Source organism: Dendrobates tinctorius, unplaced genomic scaffold (genome assembly GCF_039654945.1).
Source record: "Dendrobates tinctorius isolate UK_male_01 unplaced genomic scaffold, ASM3965494v1 ptg000205l, whole genome shotgun sequence".
In the NCBI taxonomy this organism is placed as follows: Eukaryota; Metazoa; Chordata; class Amphibia; order Anura; family Dendrobatidae; genus Dendrobates; species Dendrobates tinctorius.
This window is the reverse complement of record NW_027361872.1, coordinates 13,238,026-13,258,448: the sequence shown is the minus strand read 5'-3', so window position 1 is coordinate 13,258,448 and position 20,423 is coordinate 13,238,026. Positions and strand designations below refer to the sequence as shown.

General features: G+C 42.2%; 2 protein-coding genes across 8 annotated transcripts in view; both read right to left on the bottom strand.

Annotated features, from left to right (window-relative positions):
• Positions 1 to 720: 720 nt before the first annotated feature.
• Positions 721 to 7,938, bottom strand: OTX1 (orthodenticle homeobox 1). Of its 2 annotated transcripts, none has more exons than XM_073554048.1 (4): positions 7,804 to 7,938; positions 6,504 to 6,716; positions 4,543 to 4,694; positions 721 to 2,652 (listed from the first exon to the last, which is right to left on the bottom strand). In XM_073554048.1, the coding sequence occupies exons 2-4, from the start codon at positions 6,598 to 6,600 to the stop codon at positions 1,906 to 1,908; spliced, it is 996 nt and encodes a 331-aa protein (XP_073410149.1). In that variant the 5' UTR covers positions 6,601 to 6,716; positions 7,804 to 7,938; the 3' UTR covers positions 721 to 1,905. The 2 variants fall into 2 exon arrangements, with proteins under 2 accessions (XP_073410149.1, XP_073410150.1); XM_073554049.1 differs by lacking the exon at positions 7,804 to 7,938 and adding an exon at positions 6,992 to 7,496.
• A 5,468-nt stretch (positions 7,939 to 13,406) lies between these two features.
• Positions 13,407 to 20,423, bottom strand: part of EHBP1 (EH domain binding protein 1) — a 492,549-nt gene continuing 485,532 nt past the window's right edge. For all 6 annotated transcript variants that reach the window (XM_073554042.1, XM_073554045.1, XM_073554043.1 and 3 more), the window contains 2 exons: positions 16,051 to 16,165; positions 13,407 to 14,477 (listed from right to left, as the gene is read on the bottom strand). In XM_073554042.1, coding sequence (XP_073410143.1) covers positions 14,387 to 14,477; positions 16,051 to 16,165 — 206 coding nt within the window. In that variant the 3' untranslated portion in view covers positions 13,407 to 14,386. The remainder of the gene's footprint in view (positions 14,478 to 16,050; positions 16,166 to 20,423) is intronic.

Sequence of the window (20,423 nt, the reverse complement as noted above, 5' to 3'; positions counted from 1 at the left end):
AAAAAATAATCATGCAAATCCTAGCACTGACTTGGACATTTTACTCCCATATGGAGAAAAATAAATAAAACGATTGATCCGTCGGTACAGCTTAAGGCTTCCATCAGGTGATTTTATTTTCATTAACCGCGTGTGTTTGGTGATTTTTGTTTTATCCTTTTAAATAGACCTATGTGGCCTGTTTCACACTTCCGTTTTTTCAAATCCGTCAAAATCCGTTGGTTTCCGTAAAAAAACGGATCCGCCATTTTTTTGCAGGATCCGTTTTTTTTGTCCCATAGACTTCCATTAGTGGTTACCGCGGATCCGTCAAAAAAACGGATCCGTTTGGCGGACACAAAAACGGAAGTGTGAAACAGGCCTAACTTTTTTTTTTTTTTTTTAAATCAAGAAATATAGGGAAGTTAACAAAAAAAAAACAAAAACATGCTAAACCTGGGACATGTATTTGGAAAAACTTAAAGATCCACAAGAGGTGACAAAAAAATAAAATAAATTTTATATACATTTATTTTGCAAGCTTAAATTAAATATTGGTTGTCAGTGTAATAGATGGATAATATTGTACATAACAGCGACCATTTTTTAATTTAATCTTGCAAAAAAATATATATATATCTATATCTCTCTATCTATATCACCTGCCCAGTTATTGTGGCTGCTTCACCCACTTTATCTTGCCCCACTAATAGCGCCACGTAGAAATGATGACACAAAAGCTTGAAATCAATAGTCTGATTTTTATTATGGGAAGAGGGGGTATGTAGATATGGGCTTCCCTTACACTGGGAGTGATGTGACATACCATGTTATCAACTTTACAAACATTTTTTTTTTTTTTTATTATTCATTTTCCACCTACACAGGGACAAACTGATCCGAATCTTCAGTGACACAAATGGAAGTGCTGAGACAGAACTTTATACCGTGAGCCCAATTCAACTAAAGGGACAGTACAAAAATGGAGTGATCCTACAGACAATGCCTATTAACACACACACTGCAGCCACAGGCCGAGGGCGTCCCATGATGCGGAAGCTTAGCGGTCGTCCACACTCAGTGGAGGCTGCCACTTGTGGGTTGCATCGTGTTTCTAAGGGAACCTAACCAACGCCATTGGTGCCTCTAGTGGAGCAACAGCCTGGGGCCAACACCAGAGATGGGGGGGGGGGGGGGGGGGGGGGGGGAGTTGGGGCCGGTTGGACTTGGACCAACAACCTTTTCATGTGCTGTCATTTTTTATAAAGTATATATATATATGTATTTATTTGTTACCTAAATTTAACCCCTTTTTCACCCCGGGGAGTCTCTATTGAAGGGATTTGTAATGACTTGCAGTAGAACTGACCCACCAACCCCCAAGTCTCATATCAACAATTTGGTTTCTCCACAAAGAGAGGACTGTTAGGAGAATTGTTATACTGAAAATATTATAATTAGACTAAGAGTAAAATGGGTCCTAGCAACGGACCGAATATTTACACATTTCTGCTGCTACAGGCAGCAAGAGGCTGCAAAGTCCAATATCCTACACCTTGGAGAACAGTGCATGTGTATACTGTACGCCGATGGCCAATAGGAGGGGCGCCCCATGTGCGAGGGGCGCCCCCCGTCTATATACACTTTAGCAGAAGTGATTATGACCTTTGGGCATAGGCCAAAAATATATATATATTGAAGTGGATGGGAAAATAAGGTTCCACGTTCCCATATTCTTTGCAGACACTACAGTCCAGATGACCAATAAATAATTCACAGGGGGACAGTTACTACAGAAGGTCCAGGTGCAGACTGGTGGGGTCCCCACCGCCCAGCTATAGGCCAGCACTTTGGGGCATGTTCTCCTGGCAGCACTCAGGGGCTCCAGCCATGAAAGTTTACTTCCAGAACTTGAAGCTCCTTGCCTCACAAAACCTGGAACCTCCAGGAGGCCTGATCTTTGTAGTCCAGACAGTCGGTGGAGTTGAAGTTGAGTTTCCAGGAGGAGGCAGCAGCCTGGTCCTTGTAGTCCAAGCAGTCAGAGGAGTTGAATGGCAGTCCTGTGCTGGCATAGCCCTGGTGGTGGTGGTGGTGGTGATGGTGGTGGCTGGAGCTCTGGCTCAGGTGGTGGTGGTGGTGATGGCTGGACATGGAGGAAGGAGTCATGGGGCTGAGCTGGTGGGGATGGTGGTGGGAGTGCATGGGGGCCAGGTAAGAACTGCAATCTACCCCTCCAAAGTACGAGGAGGAAGGGGCCGGGTAGCCCTGGGTGTAGCCCGCAGCCTGGCTGTAGGTCATCGGGTAGGAGGCAGCGGAGGAGGAGCCGGAGCGCTGCATGCAGGAGGCGCCGGCCGCAGGGCCCAGGTGATCGGGCGCAGCGCCGGGGGCAGCAGCAGCGGTGCCCGGGGAGATGGAGGCCGGGCTCCAGATGGACGCCGCCGTGCCCAGGCCGGGGTTCCCGGAGGAGCTGGAGGAGGAAGACGACGAGGAGCCGGAGCCGGAGCTGGAGACCGCAGGAGGTGTGAACTGGCCGCTGCTCTCGGAGCCCGAGCTCTCCCGGGCCGGGCTGCACTTCTTCTTCGCCGGCCGGTTCTTGGCCCCGGCGCCGCCGCCGCTGCTCTGCTGCTGCTGCTGCTGCTGTCTGCACTTGGCCCGACGGTTCTTAAACCAAACCTGGAGCGAAAAGGACAAAAATGGAACAATCATCCCATAGATGTAGAGAGAGCCGGCGGGGATCGGCAGCGGCGGGAGCGGCCGCCGACAATCACTGCTTCCTATAGCGGCAGAGACACCGGCACTGAGTGAGGACAGCGAGTCATCAATGTATTACACACAGGGATAGAAGGATGGGAGAGCGGAGCAGTCTCTAGCCTCAATCACATGGAGCTTCGCCTCTGTGCACACAGTGCGTTATAGAAACCGCCGCACAACAGACTTACAGCAAGTGAGGGCGGCATCATATAATATTCCACACAAGTGTCACCAGTTATCACACTGAAGGTCGGCAGTGTCCTCCGATCACCGCTTTACACCCCAGATGACAGGATTCCTCTTGTAGATTCCCGGTCACTGACAACTTTGACTCCCGGAGACTTTTTTTTTGCTCCTTTATGACTGGGCACTTTTAGGACTAAAATGATCGATCAGAGGTTATTAGGATTAATAATTCGTTCCAATATTTTTAATCTATTTATGGCTCTTAATTCTGAAATTAACATCCAAAGACCTGAACCTCGGCCGTATATGCCGCAAGCCACCACATTGCGATCGAGTACCAAATTATTTGGGCTGAAGTTTTGTTTCTTTGTTTTTTTTCCCCATTGTTGTTTTTGGGGTTTTTTTTCCCTCACCGAGTTCTGTATTTCGCTTTACAAAAGTCCAATTAGTTAAAAAAAAATATATATATATAAAACTACTAATTAAAATTATCCAGCAAGCAAGATATAATTTACTGTAAATATGGAACATTGTACATATATATTATTCCTATTTGTTTTAGAAGTTAACAGGAACCTAATGGTGACTTCCTATAATTGTTAAATAATAGACAAAAAAAAAAAAAGTTTATTTATATTGCCAGGTGAATCTTATTTATTGGAGTGGTTTATCTGTTGCATATATATATATATATATATATATATATATATTTTATAGTAGTTATATATCCAGATGTTGGAGGCTGCACACCGTTTGAGTGAAAAAAAAAAACCATGTTATTTAATGGCCCCTCATCATGGCGACGTTTCGGCTCCTTATTGGGGGCCTTTCTACACACCTAAACTGTAAATATTCATGTAGAAACTTTTCTTTTCCCATATACACACAGGGTGGCCAGTACTTTCTGTAGGGGGCGTTTTTTTTCCTTCCAGTCTGGCATATAGTCATGTATACTATGTCAATATAAATATACAGAATATATAATGAAGACAATGCACTAAAGAAAACAACAACAACAACAACCGTTTCTGTTCCATGTGTTAAAATATATATATATATATATACACAGAAAACACATTTGGTCCTACAGGTAAAAATACAAAATGCCATTAAATAACCTTCATCACACCATTAAATAACCTTCATCACACGGACCCTAATAATAACTTGCCCACCTGTGCTACACGGTGACTGCACCCTGGACCCCCAGCACTATATGGCAGCATTATTATATACAGGTGTGCAGACAATTCCTACAGTCCCCCAGCCCCATGGCAGCCACAGCTTAGGCCAAAACCTTCCTTCCCCCCCCCCCAGGAACAGGCCGGGGGTCTTCTCACAGAAACGAGTGCAAATATCCCACTGCCATCAGAAATCTACTCTAACATCCATCTGATAGGAAAGGCTATATCATCACACCAAGAGGTTCTGCAGCAGCTTGACTTAGAATTAGTGATCGTGGTGGGAAATATTTGTTCCTGTGGGGAGTAATAATTGGAATGAGGGCGATCGTCCTCCCTCCAGAAAGAAAGGGCTGACAACAGAGAACACAAGAATGTGTGAGGAGTGGAGAGCAGGTTTCCTCCCTGCGGAGGGGCCCGGGGCGGCCGAAGCGTGTGGCCTTACCTGGACTCGGGACTCGGGCAGGTTTATCTTCAGAGCCACCTCCTCCCTCATGAAGATGTCCGGGTACCGGGTCTTGGCGAACAAAGCCTCCAGCACGTCCAGCTGCGAGCGGGTGAAGGTGGTGCGCTCCCGGCGCTGCTTCCGCGGAGTGGCTGTGGGGGCAGGACGCGGATCTGTTAGTAATGACCGCCGGACACGGAGGCTGCGGATCAGCGCCTGCGCTACACGGGGCCGCCGCCAGGGCCGCGCTATTCTGGGGCTAAAACACATTGTTCTGCAAGTCTAGAACCTGCACTTCACACTATACATTAGAATTCGGAAATTAGTAAAATATCAGCAAAGTGTAAAGAACAACAAGAACAACAATAACAAGAACAACAACACAACTTCATGCTCAGAAATAACAAAGGCCTGGGCTAATGCGATCACCCGGATTAATAATGTCCACCCAGCTCCACGCAGGATCAGGGCTGCCAGGAGTGGAGGCAGAATGTGCAGGACAGTGGCCCCGGGAGGCACTACTCTGTCATCGGAAAGGAGATTCACAACCGAGCCGGATTACATTTTGGGTCAGGATCTACTTTGTCATAGGACAGGGGAAAATAACATTTAGGCCTTTCCTTAAGATCTTATTTCTTTACACACTGAACAGTCTGCGGGAGAGAGACATGTCCCACCGATACAGAAGTCCAGCGAGATCAAGGTGTTATATTCAGCACATAAGGAATGGATCAATTACAGGATGATCTGGTGATTGATCAGTAATCCTGATAGATCATGCTGGAAACTCAAAGTAAGCGATCAGATTGGGATCAAGCCAAAACTTGTTATTAATATTCCGCACACTGAACCAGAGGAAATTAACCAATTATTACATTTAATCATTGACAAGAGAAAATAGAAGCATTTAACATATATATATATATATATATATATATATATATATATATATATATATATATATATATATATATATATATATATATATATATATATATATGTTAAATGCTTCTATTTTCTCTTGTCAATTATTAAAGGTAATAACAGTTATATTGTAGTTATGAATATATATATGTATATCTCATGACTACTATATGTGCACATGGCACAAATATTTAATATTACATGTAGTTCTATTGAAGATATATATATTTTCATAACTACAATATAACTATTATTACATTTAATAATTGACAAGAGAAAATAGAAGCATTTAACACATATATATATATATACACACACACACACACACGCTGTGTTTATATATTAATTTTTTTTTTTTTTAAAAGGTATATATATATATATATATTCGAAACTTTCTGACACTTCTACACTAATAACCCCAGAGCCTTCTTTTCATCACTCCCGTCGCTATCTATAAATGCGCACATTTAATCGTCTCGGTGAAGAGTGGAGATAACTTATGGAAAGTTTTGAAAATATCTAAAACAAAGAAGAAACAATTAATAAACGTGGCATTCGCAGGCGGGTCTGGCTCCGGCTCTCAGATCTCCTCCGCCTTTAGGTTTTTGTTTTAGAACATTTTGTCCCAGAGATTTAGAAACAGAAAGTGATCGATCTGGAGGTGGGGATCGGAGCAGGCCCGCATTCTCCATGACAGGGATCCAGATCTGCACCGATCACCGGCGATCCCGAGTCCAGACTGAGCTACAGAACTTTTACTAACTTTATACAAGTCTCTCGTTCGGTTCCTCTTCATCTATAACTCCGGGTCTACAATTACATCTATAGGGGAGAATGCACATTACGATGGCGCACATGCACCGGCACGGCTCTCAGTCTTCAAGAACAACTTTAAAATAAAAATACATATTTCCTACTGCAGACAAATCTTATGGCTCCGGTTCCTCTCTGTGGATTTGTCCATTTATATTTAGACCGGACACAAATCACAATGGGATCCATAGAGCAGTGGTCCGGGTGGGCAGGGGGGGTCTTACCTGGGTATCCCACTGACGGATGGAGCAAGTCCATGGCTGGTCCTGTGAGCCCCAAGCTATTCATGCCATAGGGGGGCTGTTTGAGGTAAGACATCATGCTAACAGCTGCCCAGGGCTCCCCGACACTATCCACAGCTGGGTGTATTCCTCTAGGTCACCCGGACACCAGGGGCATCAATATCTCCTTATTATTCCAACAAGGCAGGACAAAGACTGGAGGAGAAAAGCAAACACTGATTAATGGTGACAGAGACCAGCAACAATGTATAGAACAGAACATTATTATACACATACACTGTAATATTATATATATATACACACTAATGCAAATAAATAATATTTATTGATAGACCGATAGATGGATATTCTAGGGATTATTTGGTTCCTCTGCTTCCTGAGGAACAAATGTAAAATGAGTGAAGAACAAACATTTGGCAGCCCCCCATCCCTCTGACAGCCCCCCAGGCCTGAGCATTCCTAATTCTCACCTCCTAGTAAATCAACAAGACTTAACACATCGGCCGATCCCGACTGTGACAACAAACAAGTCACTTTCCATATGCACAACACTGATGAGATCCGAGCAGCCGTCATTTATCTTCTTCCTAAACTTTTCTTGGTTGTTGTTGCAGATGGCGGCCATTGATAGGGTAATGTCACCTCCAGCCAGGAGCTAATGAATGGAGATCCCACACAGATGCCCCATTTACATAACTCACCCCAACCAGGAGGCTCCGACCCTGCACAGTACAGTGGGTAATAATAATAATAATAATAATAATAACAGCAGGAGCAGTCCCTGGGACACAGTGTGGACTCCTGGACTGTCTCCCTTGCTGGAGTCTCTTCTTTTCTGTGCAGACATTTTTTGGACCTGCCCTGTGTTGTATAATAGGTAGGAGGAGAGAAAGGGGGAAACAAACTCCAAAAACAAACACCTCATCCAGGGATCAGCTCAGGTGAGACATTACTGCTCCTGAGCCACAGAATCTCCACATCAAGGACTAAACACAGAAGAAAAGAAAAGAGAGGGAGGAAAAAAAACCCAGCAGGAGAGAGAGAGAGACCCCCGAGCTCCCCCCGGCCCGGGCCCGCAGCCTCTCCCCTCTCCATACAGCCTCCTGGCCTCCCCAAGCCGCAGGGACGAGCAGCAGCGCCTCCTGGGAAGCGCTGCAGACGGTGAAAGTCCTAAAAAGTTGATTTAAAGGGCCAGCAGCCCCCATGTCGCCCCTGCCCGCCCTCTCAGCCCCATGCAGTACAGATATCAGTGCTATAGGGGCGGCTGGCGGTCATCCTGTACCTGTAGGCAGAGCAGCCGTCTCCCGCCGCCGCTTTAGGTGATAGGAAATGTGGACTGATGAAGATTGATCGCCCTCCTCCTGCCCTACCCCTAGTAAGAGAGCGAGGGGCGGCGGCCACACCGCGCGTCTTCACCAATCACAGCCCAGGAAAGGGCAGAGTGACGGGAGCCTCAGCCAATGGGGTAAGGTCTCGCCTCTCCGTTTACTACTGAACCAGCTCCAGTCTGGTGAATGTGATCGGCCGGGAAGGAAACAGCAGTCAGCGCTGAGCAGCGGTATAGCCGGGGACTCAGCCAGCGAACAGTGCCGGGATCCGGCCCCAGACACCGACCAGGGCCCTCAGCCTCAGAGGGAAACTTCCCACGTCACAGAAGTGAGGAGCCAGGAATCAGTGTCGGGGCAAGTGACAGATCAGGAGGGAAAGAGAAAGATGACACCTGCTGCTGCGAAATACGGAAGAAATACGGAGGAAATACTGATGCGTCAGTGAAGCTTTATAAGCAACACATCGATTATCTATCATCTGTCTATTCATTTTAATTCTAGGTTACCGCATTCTCTCCATCACAGAAATTACATTTTCAGTAGCATCTGCACTAAATATATCTATATATCTATATCTATAGTGAGAGAGATGTACAGCTGTGTATATATATATATTAGATATGCGCATTTCAATATTGTTTTACTTTATTAAATTTTTCATTTTCTTACTAATGTTTCGTTTTATTTTATCCCTTTTTCTGTTAATTTATTTTCACCCTCATTTAATATAATTATGTGATGAATTCTGGGGAAACAGATCAGACGATAAACAGTTAAAACTAGAAGAGGACACGGGGGGATCTGGGGGCAGAGAATCAGCTGACAGATCGGCGCCGATCCCGGGATCTAATCCGAGGAGTTAGGAAGAAATGGGGTCTGTGGCCCCGAAAGTCCAGAAGTGGGGAGAGGAGAGAACAACGATGGATCTAAGGGGAATATTATCCATAACGCTGCTATCTGTCTATTATCTATCCGAATAGACATACTGATAGGGAATCTAGATTGTGAGCCCCAATGGGGACAGTGATGGTAATGTGTGCAAACTGTAAAGCGCTGCGGAATATGTCAGCGCTATATAAAAATAAAGATTATTATTCATACACACTAGATATATATACACTATAGTGAGCTGCGGAGCTGCAGCATTCGGCGCTGATTGTGTCACCGAAATCGGAAATTTTATCATTTCTAAACATTTAAATTCGACATTCAAATTTTAATAAAACTATCCGATAATTATCAAACGCCATGAAAAAATAAATCTGAAATCCTCAGCAGACAAATAGAAAATACAACTAAACTGATGATATAAGGGGAGAAAATTGGTGAAAACCCAGGTGGAGGAGCCGAGATCTCTGCAGTCTCCACAGAGCAAAACCCCAAAACCCCACTCCCTCTCCAAGAAACAAATCCTCTCTGGGGGCTTCCTTCACTAATAAATATATAATCCACATCTATCCCATATCTATCTATCTATTATATATTATCTATCTATTATCTATCTATCTATCTATATATTATCTATTATGTATCTATATATTATCTATCTATCTATCTATCTATCTATCTATCTATTATCTATCTATATATTATCTATCTATCTATTATATATTATCTATCTATCTATCTATATATTATCTATTATCTATCTATCTATTATCTATCTATTATCTATCTATTATATATTATCTATCCATATTCACCCATCTATACGTAAACACCTATTCGATTTTGCATAGGACTGCAGGACATACAGTATATATATGTGTATTTGCCCCCAGAGGTGAGGGTCCATCCAGTGGCAGTCCTGGGTCTCCTCTGCCTGCAGATCTATGGGGATCAGGTAGCAGAAGCCTTTCCTGTAATAAGAGCATTTTGTCTAATCCCAAATTGCAGGAGAGATCTCCTGATGCCTCTGCCCATAAACCTCGGATTAAGGGAAGTTTAAAACGAAGAAGAAAGGGAGGGAGGGCAGAAGGGAAAAGGAGAAGAAGAAAAGCCAGGAAAGTTTGGTGTGTGCAGCAGAGAACTCGTCTCTGGCTCTGGAGGGAGAAGAGACTCTGCTGCAGCTGGACCCAGGGGGCACAGAGACAAGTGTGGAGCAGTCAGGACTCGGTTACTGGGATCTCCTTGGATCTCCCACCTGGGAATCTACTTAATTCTGGGATCCACTCAGAGCAGATCAGACACCAGGAGACCACAGCAGACCCTGATCCCACCAGCCGCCCCCATCTCTCCCCTCCAGGGATGGCTGACTGCTCCCTCCCCAGGGGCGCTTTCATGCATCTTTCATGCATCTTGGCCTTGGATCCGGATGACGGTTCATGAAGCTTCCAAATTGCAGGGGCAGAACCCCCGACTCTTTTTGTCTTTCTTTTGTTCCTCTTTGATTGGGGGCTGTTTGTGCTCCGGGAAAGGTAAGGAGAGGAGAAGTGCAGGGAGTTGTGCCTTTTACTGGCCCCTGAGCTGATGGCTCCTCTGTGCGCCACATCCTGGAGTAGGAAAGTCTGGGATCCCTCCAGAGCCACAGACAGATCACCAAGCAATGGCTCCTTCTAGATCTCTTCTCCTTGATACCATGTTTCATTTCTTCAATTGTAAATTTGTGACATTGTAAAAGCAGACATTTCCATTGCAAGAACTTTTCTTTCTGCTTCTTCCTCTGCAGAGACCAAAAGCCACAGATTGTAGATGATTGTAGATCGGTACAATCTCATCTCACACAATCCGGAAACGGGAGGAATCCGGGATGCAGGAGACTTTCTTGTTATTATTATTATTATTATTATTATTAATTGATTCTTGTAAAGTCTTTTAATGAAATCCATTAATTATAATAAAAAACATCAACTTCTCATTTCTCTTACAAGTGAAGTTGATGTCAGATGCAGTCTCCTCGGAAACCTGAAACAAGTATTGTCCGAATGATGTGAAGTGGAAAGTTCCAGCCACAAGACTTCGTGGAGTGTTCGGAAGCCTCAGTGATGCCATCAATATATATAAATGTATCTGCGCTATTTACAGGAGAGAGTCATATTATATGTAAGGAGAAGTCCTGAAGATCCCAGGAGAGAAGGCACCGGCGATCGGGGGGGAGAAAGAATCCCGAGACTTCTTTTTGCAAAATATGAAGAACTTTTGGCTTCACACAGACTTTGTATTTCTACATCATTTATTGTAAACTCAGGGAACATCAAGAAGGGAAACTAATGTATGGATATTATATAAGTAGCTGCGATCTGTGGTCAGAAATGTAGAATAGATGAGTAAAGGAAAATCGTCATAAAGCAAAGAAGCAAATGCAGGAAGGATACATGAAGTATATATATAATATGTACATGAGAGACACCTGCAGGGAGGCCTAGTGTGGGAATCTCCCCTGTCTGCGGGTGACATATTTATATATATATAACTTTCCATGTTGTTCTGTGATGACTGATGTTATTTCTGATACATTTGTTTTTTTTTTTTGTTTTTCGTTTTCTGACTCCAGAATAATCCTGAGACAGGAGTCAGACCCCTCACAGATATTACAGGGAGGCCAGGAGGGATCAGGGTCGGATGGACCCAGTAATGTTCCTACCAATAACTCTCTGTATTTAGGTGATACAATATTGGTAGGAAGCTTTCACAGGTGAGCGGAGGAGACACTTGGAAATAATAAAAAAATGCTCTTAATCACATAGAAATATGTTAAACTCCAAATCCGTGTCTCTGACACAGGTCTGTACATTTTTTTTTATTGCCGCCCGCCATCTCCTTTCCCTCTCTATTGCAGAAAAGTAGCAAAACGGCCATAGACACAGAGAAATCGGCCTGCGACCTGAGCGATCGGCCATAGACACAGAGCGATCTGCCAGCGACCTGAGCGATCGGCCATAGACACAGAGCGATCTGCCAGCGACCAGAGCCCTGGGGTCCAGCGCTAATAAGGGAAATAAATCGCAGCACTACAAGAAAGTACCAGCGGTTCTGTTGCCTCCCCCTGTATGTGTATATACCCCATCTCTATGTATGGGTCATCTGTATCACAGCTCTCTGATATCTGTCTCATACACACAGTCCCTTTATGTCTAATTTCCCATCTTATATCTCCGTTTCTCTCTCCTCTGCGTCTCATACCGTTTTCATGTCTCCCTAGCTATCAATCCATCTATAATATCTATTTCGGTCACATTTATCTATATTACATATATCGCTATCTTGAATATTTAGAAATACTTTGTATTATCTTTGATCTGTTTATCCATCTAATTTGCAATTATTATCAATAATCTAATCAATCACATATATATCTATATATCCATCTAATAACATCTAATTATATATATATATTTTTAATTTATAGCTCATCAAATATCTAAGTGTGAGATCTATCTGTATCATATTTATCTTTAATGTAATCTGTGCAGCCATCTCATACTTGTCCAATCTCTCCTCATCTCTGAAATCATCTTATTTGCTTCTCACATAATAATTTCTCTCTCTCCAAGTCACCTCTGTGTATAGACAGAAATGTGTCACACTAATATCTCTCACCCATATCTGTCACCTTCATATCGCTCTTATATATGTCAGTACATCTAATATCCATCAGTCTTCTATATATTCATCTCATAACTATAATCTAATATCTATCTCTGAAATTATAATCTTCTCACCTCTCATAAATAATGTCTATTTAGCTCTATCACACGTCTGCTATAATCTATTACATATGGATCCATTCCAGAATTGTCCATCTAATGTCTGTCTGTATATCTCATGGCCGCAATTCAGATCCATAAAAGAGGCAGCAGTGCAGCTCGAAAGGAGCCTCACAGCTAAAAGAGCAGTGTATCAGGCCAGTAGGTTGGGGCCTTTTTTTATCTATATATCTATTGCACACACACATTCACACAGCTCATTTTATGCTTACTGACAACATATTCTGCAGTGCTCTATAGTGTCATACACAGTGATGTGATGTATATTTATCATTCAATTAATCTCATTCATCCATTTATCTCATATCCATCTCTGAAACACATCACATATCTATCATCTATCTATCTCATATCTATCTATCTATCCCATATCTATCTATCTATCTACTGTATCTATCTATCCCATATCTATCTATCTCATATCTATCTATCCATCATTATCTATCTTACCTATCTATCTTATAGATCTGTCATATGTATAGTTTCTATCATATCGGCTAATCTATCTTTTTATGTATTTATTGTATCAGTATATTTGCCATAAATCCATCCATGGATGTATCTGTTTATGCATCTATGTTATCACATCTTATCTATTGCGTCTATTTTATCTATCCATCTATATATTAATCTGTTTGTGTATCCACTGTATGCATTTATCGTATCCATGGATGCATCGGTTTATGTATCTGCTGTATCTATGTATTGATCTGTTTACATATTTCCCGTATGCATTCATGCCCCTCTAATAACTTTCCACCATCACGTCTAATACTGGTCTTTCGATATTGTGATTAATACATAAAACCTACAACCACTTTTTCCTCAATATATGATTAATAAAAACAATATTACGGTAAGAAATATTCTGATTTTATTGAAAATTGTATGAGACAGTAATAAATAAACAGTTGCACCAATGTGACGATGTATATTCCGACAGGACACAGTAAATATCATACTGGTACAATATGGCATGACAAATGTATAGCTTTTTTTATTTTTATTTTTTTAAATTTATTGCAGAAATAAATATCAACGGCATCATAAGCTAATAATGTATAGTATCAGTCGTACTTAAAAGCATGAAATAAATAGGTTTCTCCCACAGACTCTTAAGTTTCTGACTGAGAAATGTAAACTGCAGCAGGTTCTGAAGCCAAACGGAATATGGGCAGACGTGTGGGTAATTACGACGCACGGGTCAGTCATCCGGCAGAACAGACGGGAGATTTTATTAACTTTGTGGGGAATATTATGTAAAATAGCTGCTCAAAATAAACACCTGTAAATACAGCCTGGCGTGTATACCTAGCAAGTGAAAATGTAGGTAGCTAACATAGCAATAGAAAATGGCAGGACTAGGTGAGAACATTGATGGAGGCGCCGCAGCCTCCGGTATAGCTCAGATAAAACAACATTCAGCCGCTCTAGCACGTCTTCCCCGACCATCCGGCATGTCTTACTAGGCGACTAGAAATGGAAGAAAAGTTGCTTTGAGAAGTCCCTGGGCCATAAAACAGGTGGCCGCGTCTATATCCAGCTTCAGTGCGTACTACTGACTCCAGGACAGCGGTGCAAACAGCACTCTTTTAACCCCCTCAGTGCTAGAATGCTTTTGCAGTCTCCATTAACGCTGAAGTTGTGTTAAAATCAAACATTTCGAAGCAACAAACCAAAAGTTATCATATTAAAACTCAGGACATTGACTTGGGCCTCTCCTTGCAGGGTTTCAGTATAGTCTTTATAAAGTGATTCCAGTCACTTAGCGAAACCATGATGCATAAGGGATTATGGGCCAGAGCGTCATCTTTCCCATATAGCGGTGGCGTCACTGGATTGTACATTTCTCTTCTTTCTTTGTCATTTTGCCTTTGTTTTGCTCCAGAGTCCTTTCTAAGTGTTCTTCCTCTTCTTCAGCCCTGTAACAAATATTCAGAATTTGTCAGAAATAATAATTTAAATATATGAAATCTCAAAGAATATAGATATTTGTTACTAATGTATTAGATTAGAATTTGGTTATTATGATTTAGCTTAAAAAGAAAGTCCAAAACACAAGAAAACCGCACAAAACATACAAAAAAAAGCTTGAAGTACTAGAAAACGCTGCCAAAAACATTAAAAAAAGCCTGAAACACAAGAAAACATAGTCCAAAAACATAAGAAAACACAAGAAAACTCAGCCCAAAACACAAGAAAACACAGCCCAAAACAGAAAAAAACTCAGCCCAAAACACAGGAAACAGCCCAAAACACAAGAAAACACAGCCCAAAACACAAGAAAACTCTCAGCACAAGAAAACAGTAAAAAACACAAGAAAACACAGCCCAAAACACAAGAAAACACAGCATAAGACACAAGAAAACAATCAAACACAAGAAAACACAGTCAAAAGCACAAGAAAACTCAGCCCAAAATATAGGAAAACACAGTCAAAAACAAAATAAAACACAGCCCAGAAGATAAGAAAACTCAGCTCAGAACACAAGAAAACCTACTTAAAAACACAGCCCAAAATACAGGAAAACTAAGCCCAAAACACGAGAAAATTCAGCCAAAAGAACAAGAAAACACAGCCCAAAACACAAGAAAACAGCACAAGACACAAGAAAACAGCCAAAAACACAAGAAAATGCAGCCCAAACGACAAAACAGTCAAAAACACAAAAAATCACAGCCAAAAACACAAAAAAAACACAGCCCAAACCAAAAAACAAAACCTAAGACAAGAAAATACAGCCCAAAAGACAAGAAAGCAAAGTCCAAAACATGAAAAAAAACCCCCACAAAACACAAGAAAATTTCATGCTTTGTATTCTTCTTTCCTCCTCTTATAGTCACATAACTAGAAGGGGATCAGGAACGCTTTACAGTTAGTTTTCATATAACTGATCACTAAATCTGATCTTAGTATTGCTATAAAATACATTGTGATCTGGTCGGTGAGAAGTCGGCCCAGGCAACAAGGGGGCTGTGGTTATGTCCTTGTCTCCATACAGCAGAATACATGAACCTGATATGTTCCTAAAGATGGATGCATACACAAATAACACATACACTGCTATACTGACTTTATAGTCACAGTTTCTGTTCTTTGGGACAACATTTGGATATAGCACACATTTGGTGAAAATTTCGTTTTATTAAAGAAAATAGATAATGCCCCTTGTAGTATTACTGAAGTAATTTTACCTTTTACATCGACGACCTGAGCCGATGTTCTTACCAGTGTTATCCCATATCACTACCGGGCTCACGCTTACAAAATTAGAATATATTTTTTTTGCAAAGACATTACTTAAATTTGTTACGCGATTGTAAAGCTTAACAGAATAAGTTGGTCCTAAAAAAAAAAAAACGAGAAGGCCTCCGCCTGGCACCTTCAGAACCCCAATATAAAGGCGGCGGTGCTGTACTATCTTTCTTAAGGATTCCTTCATATGAGGAAAGTGCAGCCGTCCTGGCACAGCGTCGTGTCAATGTGAACTTACTCCTTCTCTTGGGCATCCAAGTCTCTGACCAAGGCATCGCGCTTATTAACCAGGATAACCAGTTCATCCAGTAAAAGTTGCTCCCGTCTCTTCTGGGCTTCAGTTTTTTGCCAGTCTACAAAACACAGTTTGGTACATTAGACACGGTCGACAAACAACGTCTGTTAATTTTATTTTAGCTCCTGACATTACGTAACAGCTATTTAGTGTAAGCACAATCCTCAAGATCCATGTATACACCCAAGTACGGTATGTGCACGAGGCAACGGACGATCGTTCCCCTAGAGGATCCATGGGTATTGCTCCGGTTACGGAATTCGAGGTTGATAAAGGATGGGGGGGTACCGGATACCTCTCATTACATCCAGGTATGAGCCTAGAACACCGGTGTAACTCCTTACATTCCTAGCGCCAGTTTTTGGGTGGACTGGACAAGTCCCTTTAATGTAGGAACCAGCTGACACCTTGTATATATCTGTGTGGTCCCGAAGGTTGAACCCGTAAAATATCGATAGGCCATCAATATCAGTATCTCAGGCAACACTTTAAAGGGTCTTTTCTCACTAGCACATGCTGGTATGGCGATCAGCTCATCAAATTTATATCGGATGATGGCATTTGGCATCCATATGTCTAAGGGCAGGGGTAGACGGCGGTAGATTCACCCATCTGAGTGAATCAGGTCGATTATACAAACGACACTCCGATCAGTGAGATCCAATTCTCTTGGATGAGAAGATGGAGAAAAAAATGTCTCCATCTTCTCCATTGTGTCAGTGCACAGAAATCGGACTGCACTCAGTTGTCCGAGTGCAATCCAATGTTTTCCACGGACTTTGAATTGACTGGCCGAGTGCAATGTGAATACTGGATTAAACTCTGCCATGCTGCAATTTCTTCCATGGACACTGTGATCGAGGAAAAAAATCAGACATGAGCACTGAGTCATTGAATAACACAGGGATGAGTGCCAGCCGTTTGGTAAAAATGTAATAGAAAAGAAAACAAAGAGAAAACCAAGAGAAAAGATCCTGGACACCCCCAATGTCAGAAGCCATAGATGCAACTCTGAGGTGTCTGAAGAAGACGCAGGGGAAGTTTTCCTCCTTTATTTTCCATGGCAGAAGAATAAAGATGTTACACGAGATAACGGTCAACCGGTTTGTTCGGCCAATAGCCACGTCTCCGACTTCCCCATACACAGCTGTCGGGAGTTCAATTGTTTTGAATGTGGAGGATGGAGAAAATGGACACTAGCTGCGGCTCATCTCCCCCAAAATCACAATCGCTGATCCTTCTCAACATCATCGGTTGGAGGAAGGTTGGGAGAAACCCATAAACAGCAGATGGCCGCTCGGTCCCAGCTAAATCTCCAGGATCAACCGACTAACAATTAACCTGAACGAGGCTTAAACTTACACAAATGATACAATTATAAAAGACGTTACGCAAAGGAAAATCAGCCATATACTCTATTGGGAATGTTAGTACCTGAGACATTTTGTTTTTATGAGACGCTGAATATACCTTAATAGTGGCCAACGCTTAGCATTTGTGATACAGTATATTTTATATCTATTTTTTTATTCTGGCACTTGCAGCAACCACTAGGGGGAGCTCAGGAGCTTACTGCATACAATTTCCACAGTGTGCAATAGTCTCCTGTCCTCCCCTAATAGCAGCTGCAGAGCTGCACTGCGGCTACGAGGAGCCGGGGATTTGAACCCCCGTGGAGGCAGAGTCCGAGGTTTGGCTTACTGCCTCCACAGCCCTGGTTGTGTGTCCCTCAAATAGAGTTGCACGAAAAAAAACTATATTGTAAAATTAAACTTTGAAAAACTCTTCTCTCTTTCCTATAAATCCATTACATTCACGGTAAGCCCACCGCGGATGCCAAAACCAGTCATGGAGATTCAACAGGATGGATACTCTTCCTCTCCTACAATGGAGCCTCTCTGTCCTAGGTGGGAAGGGAGTGATGGCATTACCTTGTGTCATGAAAGGTCTCTCTTTTCATAGACCACCCTACTTCATATACGCTGGATATGCCACAATCAAGTTTTCTCACCGATAGCAATCTCACCAGGATGGCCATTTATTAAGATGGATTTAATTAATTTTTTAATAAATTTTATTATTTTTGAATTTTTCTTATTTTCTTTGTACGGCTAAAATAGAAAAAAAAAAAATCAAGATTTAGAAAATATAATTTCCGCAGTGCTATAAAGTAAAACCATCCGTCTTGGAGATCGGTGAACGCGGCGGCGCTGCTATTGTCTCGTCCCTATAGACACATTGTCCATTTATTAAAGATCTGCTCAACTAACCGTCACAGACAAGTAAACTGCGCCATCATCCCTGATAACGCCGAGTTCGCTCATGTAGAGACATTCCGCCGAATCTGGAGAACGGATCACTTCTGCTTCTCAATTTGTTATTTTGGGAGAAAAACGACTGAACAAAAGGTATTAGATGATCCAGATAGGAGAGGCTGCAACAGGTTTTCTGCTGCGTTAGACGAATGTGCAGTGACCTCCGAGCCAAGGATAAAGCGAGATACTGTGTCATTATTGCTCCATCGCGCCCCACTATACCGGCCGTATTCTTATTATACGTCCCTCGTGTACAATGAATAATAATAATATAGCATGGCACCACGCAGAGCTGGCATAGCCGGCCACTAACGCGCCATACTGCTCCGACGTAGGAAGGCAGCCGATCACTGAGCGCCCGTGTCACGCTGGCTACTTGGTAACAGTTTGCGGTATCTCATACTGTGACCCATATGCTTAAGAGTAACTTAAAAGAGAAATACTAATTGGCTCAGACATTAAAGCAAAATTCAGCAAATATGGAACATTGTTCTACAATGGACTGTTAACATTTACCCTATGGATGGCAAAATGTGTCTTAAAACCCCCTACACAATGTGATTGTTCACCTTCAAGAATTATTTTAAATGTCTTAATATATTTTATAGTATTTGAGTATCCACGGTTTCATATAGAGAACTGAATCCACTGCACAGAGAAAGAGTTAAATAATGAAAATATTACAATGGCCACTAAATGGGGATAAAGGAGCTTACTGCATATGGTTTTATTAATTTATTAATCAGTCCCAATACTCTCATAGATATGTTTCCTTCATCGATGTACTTTCAAATAACTTATTAGAAAATGTTCTAAAATGCCAAAGTCCAATTTATGTTGGGAAATGTGTGCCTGTACATATAGTGCTGGCAGGAAACGGAAAAGGAGGAACCACCAACTCAAATGGGGGTTATATCAGGGATGTCAAACTCAAGCACACAGTGGGCCAAAATATTAAAAGCTTGGATAAAGTCGGGGGCCAGACGATATTTGTTAAAAAAAAAATGTCAACAACTGAGGAAAGTTTTCCTCATCAAATATAATGATGGACTTTTTCATATGGAAACAAACTAAAACAGGTTGTCAGGAACAAAAGTATTGGAATAATATAATGTTATGTAAGAGTAGTAAAAAGCATATGGCCAATGGACTAATTTAAATATGTAATAACAAAGGATAAAAAGAACTTGAATAATACAGATAAAGTATGATGCAAACACAAGTGCCCCCAAGCACAGTAAGATACCCCCACAGTGAATTGCTCCACGGTATTCTCAACACACACGGTGTGATGACCCTACTGTACCCCCCCACCCAAGCCCCCTGACAAAGAGTGGTGACCCCATCACAGAACGATTCTCCAACTGCAATCCCCACATAGCCCCCCTTACAGTATAATGGCCACAAAACGTGCTCTATACAGTACGAGTCCCACATCGCTCTCCATACAGTATAACAAGGCCCTGTATTGTCTTTCATACACTATAATGGCCCCCACATAGTGCTACAGATGGTATAATTGCCCCACATAGTGCTCCGTAAAGTATAATGCCCCCATCATGCTCCATACAGTATAATGGCCTCAAATAGTGCTTCATACAGTATAATGGGCCCAATATTAAAAATAAATAACTAATCACCTTTGCTCGTTCCTTCGCTGCTCCAGTCACTTCATGGTGTCTTCAGATCCCCTGCATATCTTGGCACAGTGGGCTTATTGTAATGACGTCATCTCGGCACAGCGGATGTGTTGTCATGATGTCATCATGTCCGCTGTGCTGAGACGTCAGACACAGAGAGTGAATGATGGGAGAGGGAGCATCAGGAGACGCAGTCTCCTCCATCATTGCTTTCAACTGTACCGGCATCAGGATGCCGATATAGTTGAGAGGTCGATGCTGGGGGAAAGTGCAATGCCGGTCAGGTCAAATATACAGTACGCACTCTGCAGATCAGATTTGGCATATGTGGGTTATATGGTCTATCCAGATCATCTCAAAA